Source organism: Xiphophorus hellerii, chromosome 10 (assembly GCF_003331165.1).
Source record: "Xiphophorus hellerii strain 12219 chromosome 10, Xiphophorus_hellerii-4.1, whole genome shotgun sequence".
Lineage (NCBI taxonomy): Eukaryota > Metazoa > Chordata > Actinopteri > Cyprinodontiformes > Poeciliidae > Xiphophorus > Xiphophorus hellerii.
The window spans coordinates 15884987-15899472 of record NC_045681.1 but is presented as its reverse complement, the minus strand read 5'-3'; the positions used below and the strand labels follow the sequence as shown (position 1 = coordinate 15899472).

Below are 14486 nucleotides of genomic sequence, written 5' to 3'. Positions count from 1 at the left end.
AAAAATCAACACAGCAAATTTACAGTTAAATTTCATGTGGAGCATTTGGTTTGTTACCAGTTGCCTGAGGGAGCTAATTTTGCTGAAGTTTCCGGAAAGCCCCATCCTCTGGGCGATTCTCAGGACTGCACTGGCTGCAGCCGCTGCATCGTGCAGCTGTCTGTACTCCTGGATCTGACGCAGCCTCATCTGGACCCAGTTCTTCTCAGCTGTGACTCCTCCTGCTGTAGAAATGACCTCTGACATGAGATCCAGCTCCTTCTCCAGCAGCTTTCCATCCCCCTGATCACCAGAGTCCTCTAGCATCTGGTCGAGCTTCCTAAACCTGATGTTTGCCTCAGCGATTCTGACTCCAAGGTGTAAGAACTCCTCCAGCAGAGGCGTCCAGATGCTCTCAGAGATCTGAGTTAGAGTCAGCTGAACAGGAGGCAAGGAGGGGAATCTCGATGCTGCTACGGATGCTGCTCGTTTGACCCACGAGGAAAGAATCAGGTTGCTGTGATGCAGTTTGTGCATCTCTGAGGACATTTTCAAGACATTCATACTGATTTTATACCACAGGACTGGAGGAGGACCAATATTCTGCAGCTTTCTTTCTGCATCAACGACCTGAACAAGCACCAGTTTGTTCAGACTCACAGCATGGAGATCTGCGCTGTGCTGCGCTTCGAGAGTCGACACCTCAGGAACTGATGAATTATAAGAAACACAATGTCAAAAGTTGAATTAAAGATGACAATAACATACAAATGGTGAGACATGATTTACTGACCTGTGATGCTTTCCGTAGCCTTCGCCAACATCTTTATCAATGTATCTATCTCCTGTCTCCGCTGCATGAAAGCATTCAGGTCCTTCTCTCTCTGAGTCAAAATGTCAGCATCTGCTGAAGACGTTTCAGACTTGGTGTTCTTCTTGTCTGTGGAAGAGATTTTTCCTGAATTAATATTCTGTTTGGACGAAAGTTTAATTTGCCATTTACTGACAGACGCTTACATTGCTGGTAAAGTCGCTTGAACTGCTCTCGGTATTTCAGACACGTCTGCAAGTCTCCCAGAGACACACTTCCTTCAAGCAAGGACGCCACCAGAAGATGGACAGCTTCCACACAGCTGTGGACAACCTGTCCTGCTGTGTCGTCCACCTGGATAAATTTCCAAGTACCTTAGAAACAAAACGACAGGGCTACTGTAAAAAACATGACGATGCAGAGCGTAAAACATTGACAAAAGATAAAAGAAAATGTTGTGCGATTCAAGTAAATGCCCCACAGTTGGAGAGCAGGAAGTTCACAGCTGACTGAGGATCCAGCAGCCGGACCACCATGTTGTCTCTGAACCGGGCTGCAGACGCGACCACAACAGCAGACTTGACTCTAGGAGGAAGATCTTTCACCTTTGAGGTCAGACTTCTCATCAAGTCTCCTTCTTTTCCTCTCTGTGAACAGAATGAATACAACTTAACCGCTGTTAAAGTGTCTAACTTTTATAATAAATGTGTTTTTTTCCATATTTGTTAAAACTGTCAATTTGTTGTGAGCTTCTCTTCCTCCCTCTGCTCCCAGTATGCAGAAATACACCTCTTGATCAAAAACAACCAATCAGGGCCAGTAGGAGCGTCTTAGTGTTGTCAATCATGTTTGTGTACACAATGCTCACACTCTCCCTGTTGCTCTCTGCTCCACTACAGCTGGTTCACCACAAAGGAGCCTGCAATGAATACTAAGGCTAGTTAGCATGGTCAACGATGAAGGTATATTAGCAGTTTTTCTGGAAGTTGTTTCTCCACCATTAGCACACTTAGCAGCATGTACACGAGGTTGATTGACTGTGCTAAGACCCTCCTCCTGCCTCTGATTGGTTGTTTCTAACAAGGAGTGGTGCGTTTCTGCACATCACATAGCAGCTAAAGTTTATCTTTTCACAGATTAACTGTCTCATATCATACTCTTACGACATAGTGGCAGTTTTAACAAATATGTAAAAAACTGATTTTTAAAATAAAAGTTACGCACTGTGGTTTTAAATAGTGTTACATAAACAAACAGTTACTTTGTGCAGGGTAAATGTAAATGTCTAAAAGACCCAGCAAACTGGGCCTGTGGTCTGTTTCACTTTCTGCCTTCAGGTGGAAGATAACGGATAATAAAACAGGAACAAACATCTCTGTTTGTTCCTGTTTTAAATACAGGTTTAAATACAGTTTTTACCCAAAGAAAGTTACTGAACAGAATAACTATTGCAAATGGCTGTTCTCTAATTTAGTGGGAATTGTGCAGTAAGCAAAAACTGTTGGGATGTCTGAATGCCCCTTATGTCCTAATTTTACTGGTAATTATTTGCCTGCATTATGTAACTTTTAAAAGAAAACATTCTGCTGTACTTTATTCAATATTTCTGTCATTTTCCAAGGAAAAACAAATATTTGCAGCTCCACAAACTGAATAAATCACGATTGAGCTCTATCCAGTTCCATACCTGACAGATAGTCTTGATGGCCGAGTGAAACATCTCGTGGAAACAGTTCTGGACAACATGGTGGCTTTTGCCCAAAGCAGCCGCATGTGAATCCAGGCACCAGATCAGCACTTTATCCTCATCGCTGACCTGCACAGAGAGACATCTCAGGTGAGCAAATTGTTCTCATTTTAGATAGTAAAGAGCATTTCCCCACTGTGGACATGCTTACCTCATTTATCCTCTTCTTCAGATCTTTCTGAAGCCGTGTCGCCCAGTTAGAGGAAACGTCTTCAGAAAAACATTCGACCTTCAGCAGCGCGTCCCACAGCTGCTCAATTAGCACAGAAATGATGATTCAGATAAATAAAAACAGGTTCAGCAATTTGAAAATGAGTTTACTCTAAACATTAAATTGTATGGAAGCAGTTAAATATGCCCTCGTATTTTTACCCATTAATTTTATTTTGTTTGTCATAGAAATAAACTATTTCTAAACTTTTTACTTTATTTACTATTTACGGTTATTTAATGTGTAATTGGTGAGGTTATAATTATCTTACAAATAAAGTATTGGACTAACTGCTTGCTAATTTACAGACCCAGTTCCTGGCTGTGGTTTTCCATTAAAAAGGAAGAAAATTAATTACATTTATTTATGTGGAATGGATGTTGGATAATGGAAAATACTGAAACTGTTTTGATTTAGTAAAGATTATATTTTCAAGTGTACAAAAGGAAAAAAAATGAGCTAAAATCAGTTCTTTAAAGTTGTCAGCGCGATATCCTGTAATTACTTTAAGTTGAGGTTATAAACATCTGTCCCATTATCTGCCTGAGTTTTCTACATTTATTGATTTTCAGATGTGTTTTTGAAAATAGCCTGAAGTTCCATTATTAATTTATCCAGAAAGTATGTATAAGAAAAAAAGTATCTTGTTTTGTTTTGTTCATTTTAGGTGCTTTTCAAAATGTGATTGTAAAGAAATCAGTCAAATATCCAATCAGTGCCAGTTTACAGTCTTTAATATTCAAATTTCTAAATATTTAATTGTAACAAAATAATATATCACTATTGTAATTTTGATCAGCTATATACCTCAATTTCCTTTGGATAGGTGAGTGTTTTTGTAGATACAAGTGGTTTCTGCAGCAGTTCATCTCTCCACTCACTGATCCACTGCTGCACAGCAAACAACTTCTCCACAACTCTCTGCTTAGACGCCTCTTCACCTTCTTCAGACTAAACCAGAGGGAATTAATCACAGTTAGAATATTGGCACTTAGGAGGAAATACAAGTAAAATATGGATACCTCTCCTCTCAGCTTCATCTCGAGTATCTCAGCCAGTTTCAGCACGAGCAGGAGGGACTGGACCACCGTTTGGTACCATGGAACAATCCGGGCGATCTCACATGTGCACTTCAACACACCGATGCTGCTCTCAAACGCTGACTGCAGGCTCCCAGATTTAGCCAGTCTAATAACAGAAACAAAAATAAACTTACACACAGTCCAGGGTTATAAAACCTGAGGGTCTGATGAATATTTCTGTACCTGTCCTTCTGTTTATCTGCCTCCATGAGGATATGGCTCAAAGATTTATCAGCCAGCTGCATGCAGACAAGATTATCAAGCAAAGGTTAGAAATATACAATTTCACCATCAAGGCTCAAATTTTATATTTTCTTCCTACCTTCACATTCACTTCACATTGATTGAGATCCATTTTCTCTCTACGTGTTCGCAGCCGGTACAACAGACTCTGGATCAGGTGTTCTGCTCCGACTCCAGTCAGGCGGGAAAATTCAGGAAGATCATCAAACGGGATCAGAGCCAACCAGCTCGTCAAGAGCAGAGGCATCTCTGCTGCAACTGCTGGTAAGTTTTTCTGGATCAATGAGAGCATTTTCCTGCAACAGAGCAGAATATGTCAAAAGAGATCAAGAAAAGAAATATAGTTAACGTGGGTCTGACAAAAGGACTCACCTCCTTTTGTCAGAGAGGGACGTCACGTTTTCTCTGAATCTGATAAAGCCGATGTCTTTAAGTCCTGACCAGTCGTCCTCTTCAACATTTGGACCCACTTTAGTGGCATCAGCTCCCGGCTGTCTGAGCCTGAAGAGCAGAGGAGGGAGAAGGACGAGCTCCGCCAGAGCCTGCTGGGCACAGAGGTTCATCAAACCCATCACCGTGCTGAAGGACGAAATAATTGGATAAACAATATTAGTTCACTAATTAATAAATAAAAAATAGCAACATTTATCATCTCTCCAAAAGTGTAAAAAGAAAAATGTTACTGCTTTCCAAATGTTTAAATATTACACAAACAAAACTTACAACTGAGGACTTCCTAATGAAGCGTTCAGCTCCTCCAGGCTCTTTGTGTCCATCGCGGCCTCTGAGGTCACCAGCAGACATAACTCTGCCCAGCCTTTCACTCCCAGGTTGATGCTACGGCGTCTTGCAACCATGAAGACAGACAGACCCAGAACCAGAGGACTGGAGCTCCTGCATTTTTCTGGCAATTTCTCCTTTGGCTCTCCTTTTAAAATCTGCACCAAAGTCTCTGAAATCAGCTCTGGTGCCTGCAGATACAAATGTTTGTTACTGATGGAATGTTAGAAGTACAAACTATAATATTTTATGCTTTTTTTCTGCAGAGCTGACCTTGACTAACGGGGGTTTGGAATAGTCCTGGTATGAAATTCGACCTTGAGCTGAAATGAAACTCCATGTAAAATGCATCAACTGCTCACACAATGTCGTAGTGCTTTGTGTGTCTGATGGAGTCCATTTCTGGAAGATGCGGTTCAGAAGAGTTGATGCTGAAGTCTGCCACGAACCGGAAATTTCATCGCCTCTAGATTTCTTCAACCCAACCCACTGTAGGCTAGTTTTCCAAACATTCTGTCCATCATCGCGGCAGATGAAGCCTTCATAAAGGTGCATTTCTAGGTAAACACACAGAGATCTGTCATTAGTTTATATGAGTCCACCAACACCAACATGAATAATTTATTTTGGTTACATCAAGTTTCTGTGTTTACCTTTTATTGTTGTGTCCACTGGAATTTGAAGAGTTCGATAGGCTGCTCCAATAACTTCCTTGTTTCGTTGTTTAACACCGTACCAGTATCTCACCTGGAGACCTCTGGTCAGTGTGTTTTCCTCAACAGAGAGTTGTGCTTCTACCAGGTAGCCTTCCTGCTTCAAACCACTGAACGTAAAACATTTCAGGTTTCAGTTCAAGTTTTATTACACAATCCCATGACACTGGCATCAAACATAATTATTATGTTTCTGCAAGTACTTAGTTTGTCATAAAAATAACAATGTGTCATCAGATAAGTTCTCTTTCACTTGACAAAAGTTGGAGACAGCAAATTGTCAATATAAACAAATGTATCAGCAGTATGTATCTTTCTGGATTAAGAAGAAAGAGTAAATTTCTAGAACTCCACAATTTTTACGTGGTTGCTCTTAAGTATGCAAGGGGATGAGCAAATGATTTACAAAACAGGGAAGCTAAAGCCTGAACTTACAACCTAAGTCAAGTCAAGTTTATTTGTGTAGCACAAGGCAGCTCAAAGTGCTTTGCATCATAAAAACATCATACAGTCACCAGTTTAAGAAGCAAACAATAAATATTACATTTTGTCAAATGCCATCAACAAAATCATCAAGTAAATACACTTTAAAGGTTGGTTGAGTAGTCAATAGTTTTATGTGGTTCGCAACAAGTAAACAAGCAGAAAAGATTGTTGCAGTGATTTTGATTGCAAAGCAGCTAAGTGATCCTTAAAATAGCAGTAAAATTGTTCAGGCAAACTAGGAGGTTTCTGTAATGCTAAGGGGAACTGCCCAAAAACCTAAAAGCTAAAAAGATGATAAGGTGTAGATTAGCATCTAAAGAATCTACAGTAAACACCTGTAATTATGGGGAAAACTGCAACTCTTAATCTTAATCTGTAAATGTTACTGTTCATTTCAGCTGTAGAATGTAGCTTTCATAAAAAAAAAAATTATACATTTGTTGAACTATCACCATGTCATGACAGTACAGTATGAGACAGATAATCTGTGTAAAAATTGAGCTCCTCTGCCTTCTCCCAGTGCTAACAAGACTGACACGAGATTGTCAATCGCCATCTTGTGTAGCACCGATCATCCTCACTTCCTCTCCTATCCCGCTCTGTGCTACGCTGCAGCTAGCTTGTTGTGAATGTCAGGCTAGTTAGAATGGGCACCAATGACAGAAGCTAAATAGTTTTCCTGCTACGATAAGTTATTTCTCTACTATTAGCACATTTAGCAGCGAGTACATGAGGATGAATGACAACGCTAAAACCCACCTCCTGGATCTGATTGGTTGTTTTTGAGTGGTGTGTTTCTTCAGATGCCAATAGCAGCACAAGGAGGAGGTGAAGAAGCTGATCTTTTTACAGATTATCTGTCTCATAATATGTAAAAGACATATTCTTCATAAAAGTTACATACTGCAGCTTTAATACTAGATCAAAGTCTAACATGTGAATCGGGTCTGTGCATCATTGAGAATAATACTCACACAAAATGTGTTATTTTAAAGGGCAAATTCCCTCCTCCTTCAAAACACATTAGGAGTGTGTCGTGTTCTTGGTTGAATCTGAACCTCTTGTCCAGAACAGCGTAGATGTGCAGTGTGATCATGGGAACTCCAGGAGGAGGCCTGACTGGGCTCCTATCCCTGTGAAGAAAAAAATAGTTTATTTTTACTTTTTAGGCTCAGCATCAAAGATGAACAAAGCTGCTGAATCCAGCCACACCTTGTGCTTAGAGGTTGGTCAGCAGCTTTTTTTGAGGCCGTCAAACTGGACTGTTTCTCTCCTTCTCCCCCACCAGAGACCGCTGTGGCGTATGACTTTGGTTGGCCGTCTTTATCAGACTGAGATGTTGCTGCTTCAGCAGAAGAGCCTCCAGGTTGATCGTTCTCACTTTTAGCCACTGACTCTGCTGTGCTGCCTTTGACTGGATCGTCTTTTGGGCCCGGAGTAGCGCTGCTTTGCTGCAGCTCGGGTTCAGTCTCTGCAGGACCAGCGGTGGCTGGTTGAATGTCTTTACGCTGCGTGTCATCTTGTTTTGAATCGAGGAAGTCTGTCTGTGTTTCCTGGTCCTTCTGAAACACAACTGCAGTCTGTGTGAATTTATCTCGGCCTTTATGCGTTTTTGTTTGTGTCTGAGCTTCCACCATCTGTGCATCTTTCTGGGATTTTTCAGCATTTTCTTCTTTTTGCAAGTTTTGTCCAGCCTGGAGAGACTGTTCTTTGACAAACAAGCCTTCCTCAGTTTGGGTACTTGTGGTCTCACCTGCCTTATTCTCATCTTTCTCTGTGCTTTTGCTTTTCACATCTGAGAAGCCCTTTTTTCTCCCCTGGGATTTTTCAGCATTTTCTTCTTTTGGCAGGCTTTCCCCAGCCTGGAGAGACTGTTCTGTCACAGCCGAGCCTTCCTCGGTTTGGCTACTTGTGGTCTCAACAACCTCATTCTCATCTTTTTCTGCAATTTCACATTTTAAATTTGAGACTGTCTTTTTTCTCCTCTGATGTCTTCTTTGTCTTCTTTTCTTTTCCTGAATATTCTTGGTGGGATTTACAGATTCGTGTTGCTGAAATATACATTTAAATGGTTTTAAATAGTTCTTATATGCAGAAAAATAACAGAATAAACACATATTACATCTGCAGTTCTACCTCAGTTCTCCTTCGGGGTCTTTTGGTTGCAACATCATCATTTTTTCTGGATTTCTCCTCTGATTCAGCGGTGCTGTGGAGGTTTGCTGCCCCGTCCGCCATCTGTGGGGACGACTTTCCACGGACAGCCTCCCTTACTCTGATATCTACACCATAGAAAAAGTTAAATGTCTGCATCTACTCATTATGGGTACGAAAATGATATTATTTTGATCCTTTAATAATACATTGGAACCATCCTTTTCCAGACTCTTTCAAATATGACTTCAACATGCAGCTACCCACATTGACCAGAAAAACACCTTCTGGAGAAAATTTGGTCTGACGAGTTGGACAATGTTTGAATTGAGGAGACTTTTAAACCTAATCAAGCCTGATTCATGCTGGATTCATGCTTTTTGATGCCTAATAATAATATGCAGATTCTCAGCAACTTACTTTAAGACATTTAACCAATCTGTGATGACATATGCACATAATTGAGCCTGCAATTATAACCCTACAGTGGACTAGATGAAATTCATAATAAATTTAAACCTAATTATTGTTTCTGATGTTGACTTCACCGCAGTATGAAAAGTAGGTTTATTACTTTACTAAAGGTCAGAAAAGTTAATAACAAATGTGTGCATGTAGGGTGAACTGTGATTCTGAATTAACTGTAAAAAATGAGTTTATTTGGTTTAAAGGTTATTGATTTAAGTCGTAATTCAAAGTCTTTGACAAACTCCATCACAGCTCTAAATGGAAAATATTTAAGATAATGATTAAGACTTATTTTCCACCCATAATTAATGATAACCTGCTTTACTTGAATAAAAAACAGAAAATGATACTCATAACTTTACAGCCATATAATGAGTAGTGAACCGTTTATGGGGAAAACTATAAAAACTCCAGACTTTAAAGTTTGTTATTTAAGCTAGCTAAATGCTAGTGTTGACTTTTCGTGACAATGTTTTAAAGTTAAACACAAACTGACATAGGATGTTTACCATCAATGCTGTCTGTCGTTTTATTAGTAATACAACCAAATCTGAGACTAAATAAAAACTATATCAGATTTAAAGTCATATTTTGCTTACCTGCGCGTCTGTCAGCCGCAGGTCGAGCATAAACAGAAATGCTCTGTGATCGTTTATTGCAGACTCTAAAGTCAAGGGAAGGGACGGTCCGCAAATGTGTCGTCTGTCCTACAAACGGGTCATTTTCTCTACCCGTCACTTCATAAGTTTACTTAAGATAAACCAGTTTAATACAACAACACTTGTTTACAACAAATTATACTAGTGTATAGATAAATTGGGCGATAATGCCTAGCTTTACATGATTTTCTGTTGTTGTTTGATACGGGATTTTCTGACAGTCCCTAGAACACTTGAACGTCTCTTCAGTTTCGTTTCTGCTCTGGTCTCGTCGAAGAAGAAACTTAGGATGTTTTGAAGTTTTCAACTTCGATTTTCGCAAGAAAAACTGATAAATTAACGGCTATCATGCTTTTTACGGCATTGTCGATCAGTTTTATATTTTAAAACTTTTCTATTCAAGTCGAATACAAACACAATGTAGAAAATTCTTAAAGAAAAAATATCAGAAACTAACTTTATTTATTTATTAACAAAAACAGACGTCTGGGAATAGCCAGTTTACAAGTTCTTAAAAGCATGCTTTTCCCCAAAAAATTAAACAAAATCCCACAGAAAAAAGATATATGCCTTTATATATATATATATATATTAAAGAAATATCACATTTTTAATGACTCTCAAAGATAAACAAAACAAGAGGAAAGTATCATATATTCCTCAAAGTAGGGGAAAATTATCTATCCACTTCAAGAAAATAAGTAAATAATGTACTAAAAAAAAAAAAAGTAAATCAACATAAATCCATAGTATTAAAGTTTTTAATCTTATATCCAAGTAGAATTTGACAATTCACATAATTCTAAATTTAAATTTATGTTGCATTTATGACACCCTATAAAATCATATAAGGTCACAAATTCTAAATAGTCTAATAAAACAGAAGAAGTGATTATTTAAAACTTTTTGTGAAATGTAATTTTTATAATTACATTTCCAGTGAGGAAGAAATTATTACACTACATAATTTATCCCCCATAACTTGTGTTAAATGACAGTCTTTTCACATCAGGTACACATGTTAAAGATAATGCTCATTTTGAAGTTTATCCTCCAGACTGTGGATCTGAGAGTGAGCACTATGGTGAGATCTTAAGAGCAGTCTGAGGACTTTTGAAAAAAGATAATATCGACTTATGAGTCTGAATTTAGTCTGTAAGTAGAGGGAGTTCAAAACATCTGCCAGCTTCCCTAAGTCTGGTCAAAGAAGCAAGTTGACCCAGAAAGCAGACCACAATATGCTAAAGGAAGCAAACTCTCATGTCAGATGATATGAAAGTGACTGTACAAGAAACCTCTACTCTCAAAGAAAAGCCTAAAAACCTGAATGAAGTTTGCTAGACCAAAATTATACTGTTTGGCCAGGTGGAGGTAAAATAAAATTTTTGGGACACCAGAAGAGACGCCATATCTGATGTACTCTAATTACAGCATTTACAAAAACAACCTCATACCAAATGAGAAGCAGGCGGTGGTGTCATGGTTTGGAGATGTTTCTCTGCAGTACATGACCAATTCACCATCTTAATGAATTCTACCATGAATCAGGGGACGCTTGAAGATAATGTGAGACGAAAGAACAAATTAAAAAAGTTGGATGACTTGAAACCCCAAACATCTCAGAGCTGATGATGAGGAGTGAGGTAAACGTTCCTCAGACCTCAATAAAAAAGGTTATTTCACTCAAAGGGAGTAAGACTAGGGTGAAGTTAGCCCTTTTTTTTTGACTTGTTAAAGAAGTCAACAATTCTTTGCAGTTCACCTGTAATAACATCATATAAATAATAAAATTGCAGATCAATCTGTGAATATTAGTTTATAAAGGACAGAATAATTAATGCAACACAGACTCACAACTACAAAGACTAAGAAAACTCAATGACCATGAAAATAATTAAGGTTAAGAAACTGCTGAAATAGTTTCTCATTGGTAAACTGCACCTCTGAAGTGAACATTTTGATGTCATCATTGCTGTGAGCCAACGGGTTTCTGGATTCTGCGAACTACGACCCTGCTCCTCCTCCCAGCGGGTCGGCCTGCTCCTTTTGCTGCACCCTCCTCTCTTGTCCACCATCTGGGCGTTTGCAGATCTTTACTTTGCGCTGCAGGTTTCCTTCCGGACCGAGCATCGTCCACGAACGACTCGACGTCTCCAAACCTGGCAGTGAGCCCGACGAGACGCTCCTTCAGGGAGTTGAACTCTTTGTAGAGATCTCCCAGAGCTTCTGACAGCGGCTGAATCCTGCAGGAACGCAAACAGGTTTATCCCTCTAGACACAATTAAAGTAAAATCTACCACCGCTTAGAGATTATAAGCAAATGAACAGACCAGTAAAATATAGCAGAGTTAAACTTAAACAGACAGCTATAAAATATTTGGCAGATTTTCCCACGTATAGCTGCCTAAACAACATCACAACCCAAAAGAGTGGATCTCTACATTTGAACTCTGGCAATGGCTGAATGTTATCATTTAAAGAGCTCACAGATGGTTTTCTTTGAAATCTGGAACTTTTCTTTGGATTTCAGCTTTTTTGTGGAGAAGAAAAGAGGATGTGTTAAATGTCAGACCTAATAAAAAAAATCTACTTATAGTAGATGAAGAGTTTGTGAACTGCTGAGACTAAAAGATGAATGATCCCACAGCAGATCATCAGCTGTGTGTGGGAACTAAATCCTGCCTTCTATCTATCAAATTGTCATTTTAGAGAGATTCAGCTTATGAAGATGGGTAAAACAATTATTGTGATAGCTTGATAATCATTTAAAAAATATATAATTAAATTATGTATCAGAGTTTAGTAGATAACAAACAACGTACATGATTAAAAAATGTTTTGAAAAGGAACTTAAAGCCACCAGAAAACCTGGAGAACTTTTGATCAAGACTAAAAGATTAGGAGAAAATATGCTTGTTTGGAAGGAAAATACACATAAACAAGAACTGAACTTTTGCACAGTCCAGCTGAAGTAGCCACAAAGCTCGGAGCTTCCTGACCTTCCGTAGTCGGGCAGCACAGTGCTGTGGTCATGCAGCAGCAGATCTTTGACCTGCGTCATGATGGCGTATTTCCAGTTGTCTAGAACCAGCGTGAGGTTTGCACATCCTTTGCTGTTCGTCGTCTCAGCTGCAGGTCAACAAATCAATTAGACAAATTTCATTGAACTGTTTGTGTTAGAGTCTCAGAAATAAAACTCAAATAGCAGAAATTCTCTGAATGTTTTTAAAGTTTTTCTTGTCTTTTAGACTTGCTTTCTTTCTTTTCTTTTTTTTTTTTTTTACAAAATCCAGGTAGAGTAGCAGCAGTTTTATACATTATCCAAAAACTCTGAAATACAGTTAAACTTGTCTACGAAAATATGTTTTACCTAGTAAGCAAATTTTAAATAAGTCACTAGAATAAGTGACTTAAATAAGTCACGGAAAACTGTCTTAAGTTTATCTGAAGATAAAGCGTTTATAACTTACAATAGATTCTCTCAAAAATGCACTTAAAAACTATTTGCTAAAAATAATAAAATATAAAAGAAAACAATAGAAGCAGAATAAAGTATTGTTGGAGTTCATTCATTTTGTCTCTGTGCTCCACCAGGTCCAGGTTTACCAGTTTCAGGACCCGACCAGAACCCTTCAGTGTAAATTACCTTGAGAAATAATGAGATTTGGTTATATATATAGAAACAAGCTTTAATGCTGAAAAATGATCAAATGTTACAAGCCATACATGTCATACAAATAGAACAGAAACAGAGTCACATTCACTGTCCAGCGCTGGGCCACACTTAGCAAACCTTATGGACGGAACCAAGTGAGGCAAAGACTGTAGCGCAAGTTTAGCTTTTTATTCTTCTTTGCAATCTGTACCCTCGCTAAAGGGTAGTCTAATCAGTTTCAGTTTGTTTATGCAGACACACATAAACATGGTAATGTAAGCTGCAGCGTGTGCGTGTAAGTAGTTAAAAGAGGCTAAAAGAGATAGAGGAAAAGATAGAACCTACAACAATATCCTACAAAGAGCAGTAAAATAAAAACAAAAATAACAAATGACCAACTCATGCTGTCAGCCACTGCAAGTGTTTTTAAAAGAAATCTACAAACAGAAACCAGCTCCTTAATTTCATAACTTAGTAAAAGTTCGGACCGAGATGAGAAATAAGATTTAAGTAAATCGTAGTAAATACAGAAATATTTATCCCACTAATTTAAAGATATTTTCATTCAACTAAAAAGTCATTTTTTTAGACAGGCATCTCTTAAAAACAAAACAAAACAAAAAGAACATCAGATTTTTTTAAATGTGGTTTTTGTGGGCATTATAGCAATACAACTTGTTTACCAGCTTATTGCATGTTTCACTTCTATTTCAATGATTTGTCTTTGCCATCATCCTAACTTAGCTGCCTTCATTGATTCTTTTTCAGATTCACATTGCCACTCTAAAATATTACTTCACACCATAATCTGCCAGGGTTACAAACAATTACAGGCTCAAGCATATTAGACAACAGTCCAGATAATTATCAAGGACATCAAAATGTTTAAAACCAATCATAACGAATATTTGAAAAATAGGAATGAATCTGTAAAAATATGCAGTAGCATGCTTCTTCTCTGTCATCAGATGTGTTATCAGATTTTTCAGTAAAACATCACAAATTAATTTTTTTAAAGTTTTTTTTTTAAATTATGGACTTGCCTTCATCGCCGTGATCCAGTCCTGGTTTCTGTTTCTGAGCGACTGCCAGAGTCACGGACAAGACGAGCAAAACTCCAGCCGACTTCATTCCTGTTTGAAACAAAACCTCCTTTAATTTCTGATCATAAAAGCATCAGTCTCAGAGTTTAAAGTCAGTGTAGAAAACCCACTGGAACAATGCCGTGGTCATAAGGAAAACACCTGTTTTATATCTGGGAAGGAGGGAGGACCTTCAGTCTCCTCCCCTCCGTCAGAATGAGCTTCATGTGGGAGTTTCTGGTGGAAGTGTTTGAAGTTTCAGGTCAACATTCCTGTTCTTCATCTGCTGCACATCTGCAGATCAACTATAATAAATATTCAAAGAGTTAAACACAGCAAATTGATCCTCTGTCCCATTTCGACTGAGAATTTAGCATTGGACGCTTGATTCATTAGAAAACAGATTATATTTAGTA

At 38.4% G+C, this 14486-nt stretch overlaps 1 protein-coding gene across 1 annotated transcript in view; it reads right to left on the bottom strand.

Annotated features, from left to right (window-relative positions):
• The window catches only part of rnf213b (ring finger protein 213b), a 38030-nt gene extending 28499 nt beyond the window's left edge, over positions 1 to 9531 (bottom strand). The window contains exons 1-18 of the mRNA XM_032574853.1: positions 9274 to 9531; positions 8189 to 8334; positions 7265 to 8103; positions 7027 to 7185; positions 5507 to 5676; positions 5127 to 5410; positions 4797 to 5044; positions 4446 to 4652; positions 4153 to 4369; positions 4014 to 4069; positions 3771 to 3936; positions 3556 to 3699; positions 2689 to 2787; positions 2478 to 2606; positions 1272 to 1437; positions 997 to 1164; positions 773 to 919; positions 58 to 689 (exon numbers count right to left, since the gene is read on the bottom strand). Of these exons, the coding sequence (XP_032430744.1) occupies positions 58 to 689; positions 773 to 919; positions 997 to 1164; positions 1272 to 1437; positions 2478 to 2606; positions 2689 to 2787; positions 3556 to 3699; positions 3771 to 3936; positions 4014 to 4069; positions 4153 to 4369; positions 4446 to 4652; positions 4797 to 5044; positions 5127 to 5410; positions 5507 to 5676; positions 7027 to 7185; positions 7265 to 8103; positions 8189 to 8290 (3933 nt within the window). The 5' untranslated portion in view covers positions 8291 to 8334; positions 9274 to 9531. The remainder of the gene's footprint in view (positions 1 to 57; positions 690 to 772; positions 920 to 996; positions 1165 to 1271; positions 1438 to 2477; positions 2607 to 2688; positions 2788 to 3555; positions 3700 to 3770; positions 3937 to 4013; positions 4070 to 4152; positions 4370 to 4445; positions 4653 to 4796; positions 5045 to 5126; positions 5411 to 5506; positions 5677 to 7026; positions 7186 to 7264; positions 8104 to 8188; positions 8335 to 9273) is intronic.
• Positions 9532 to 14486: the final 4955 nt, after the last annotated feature.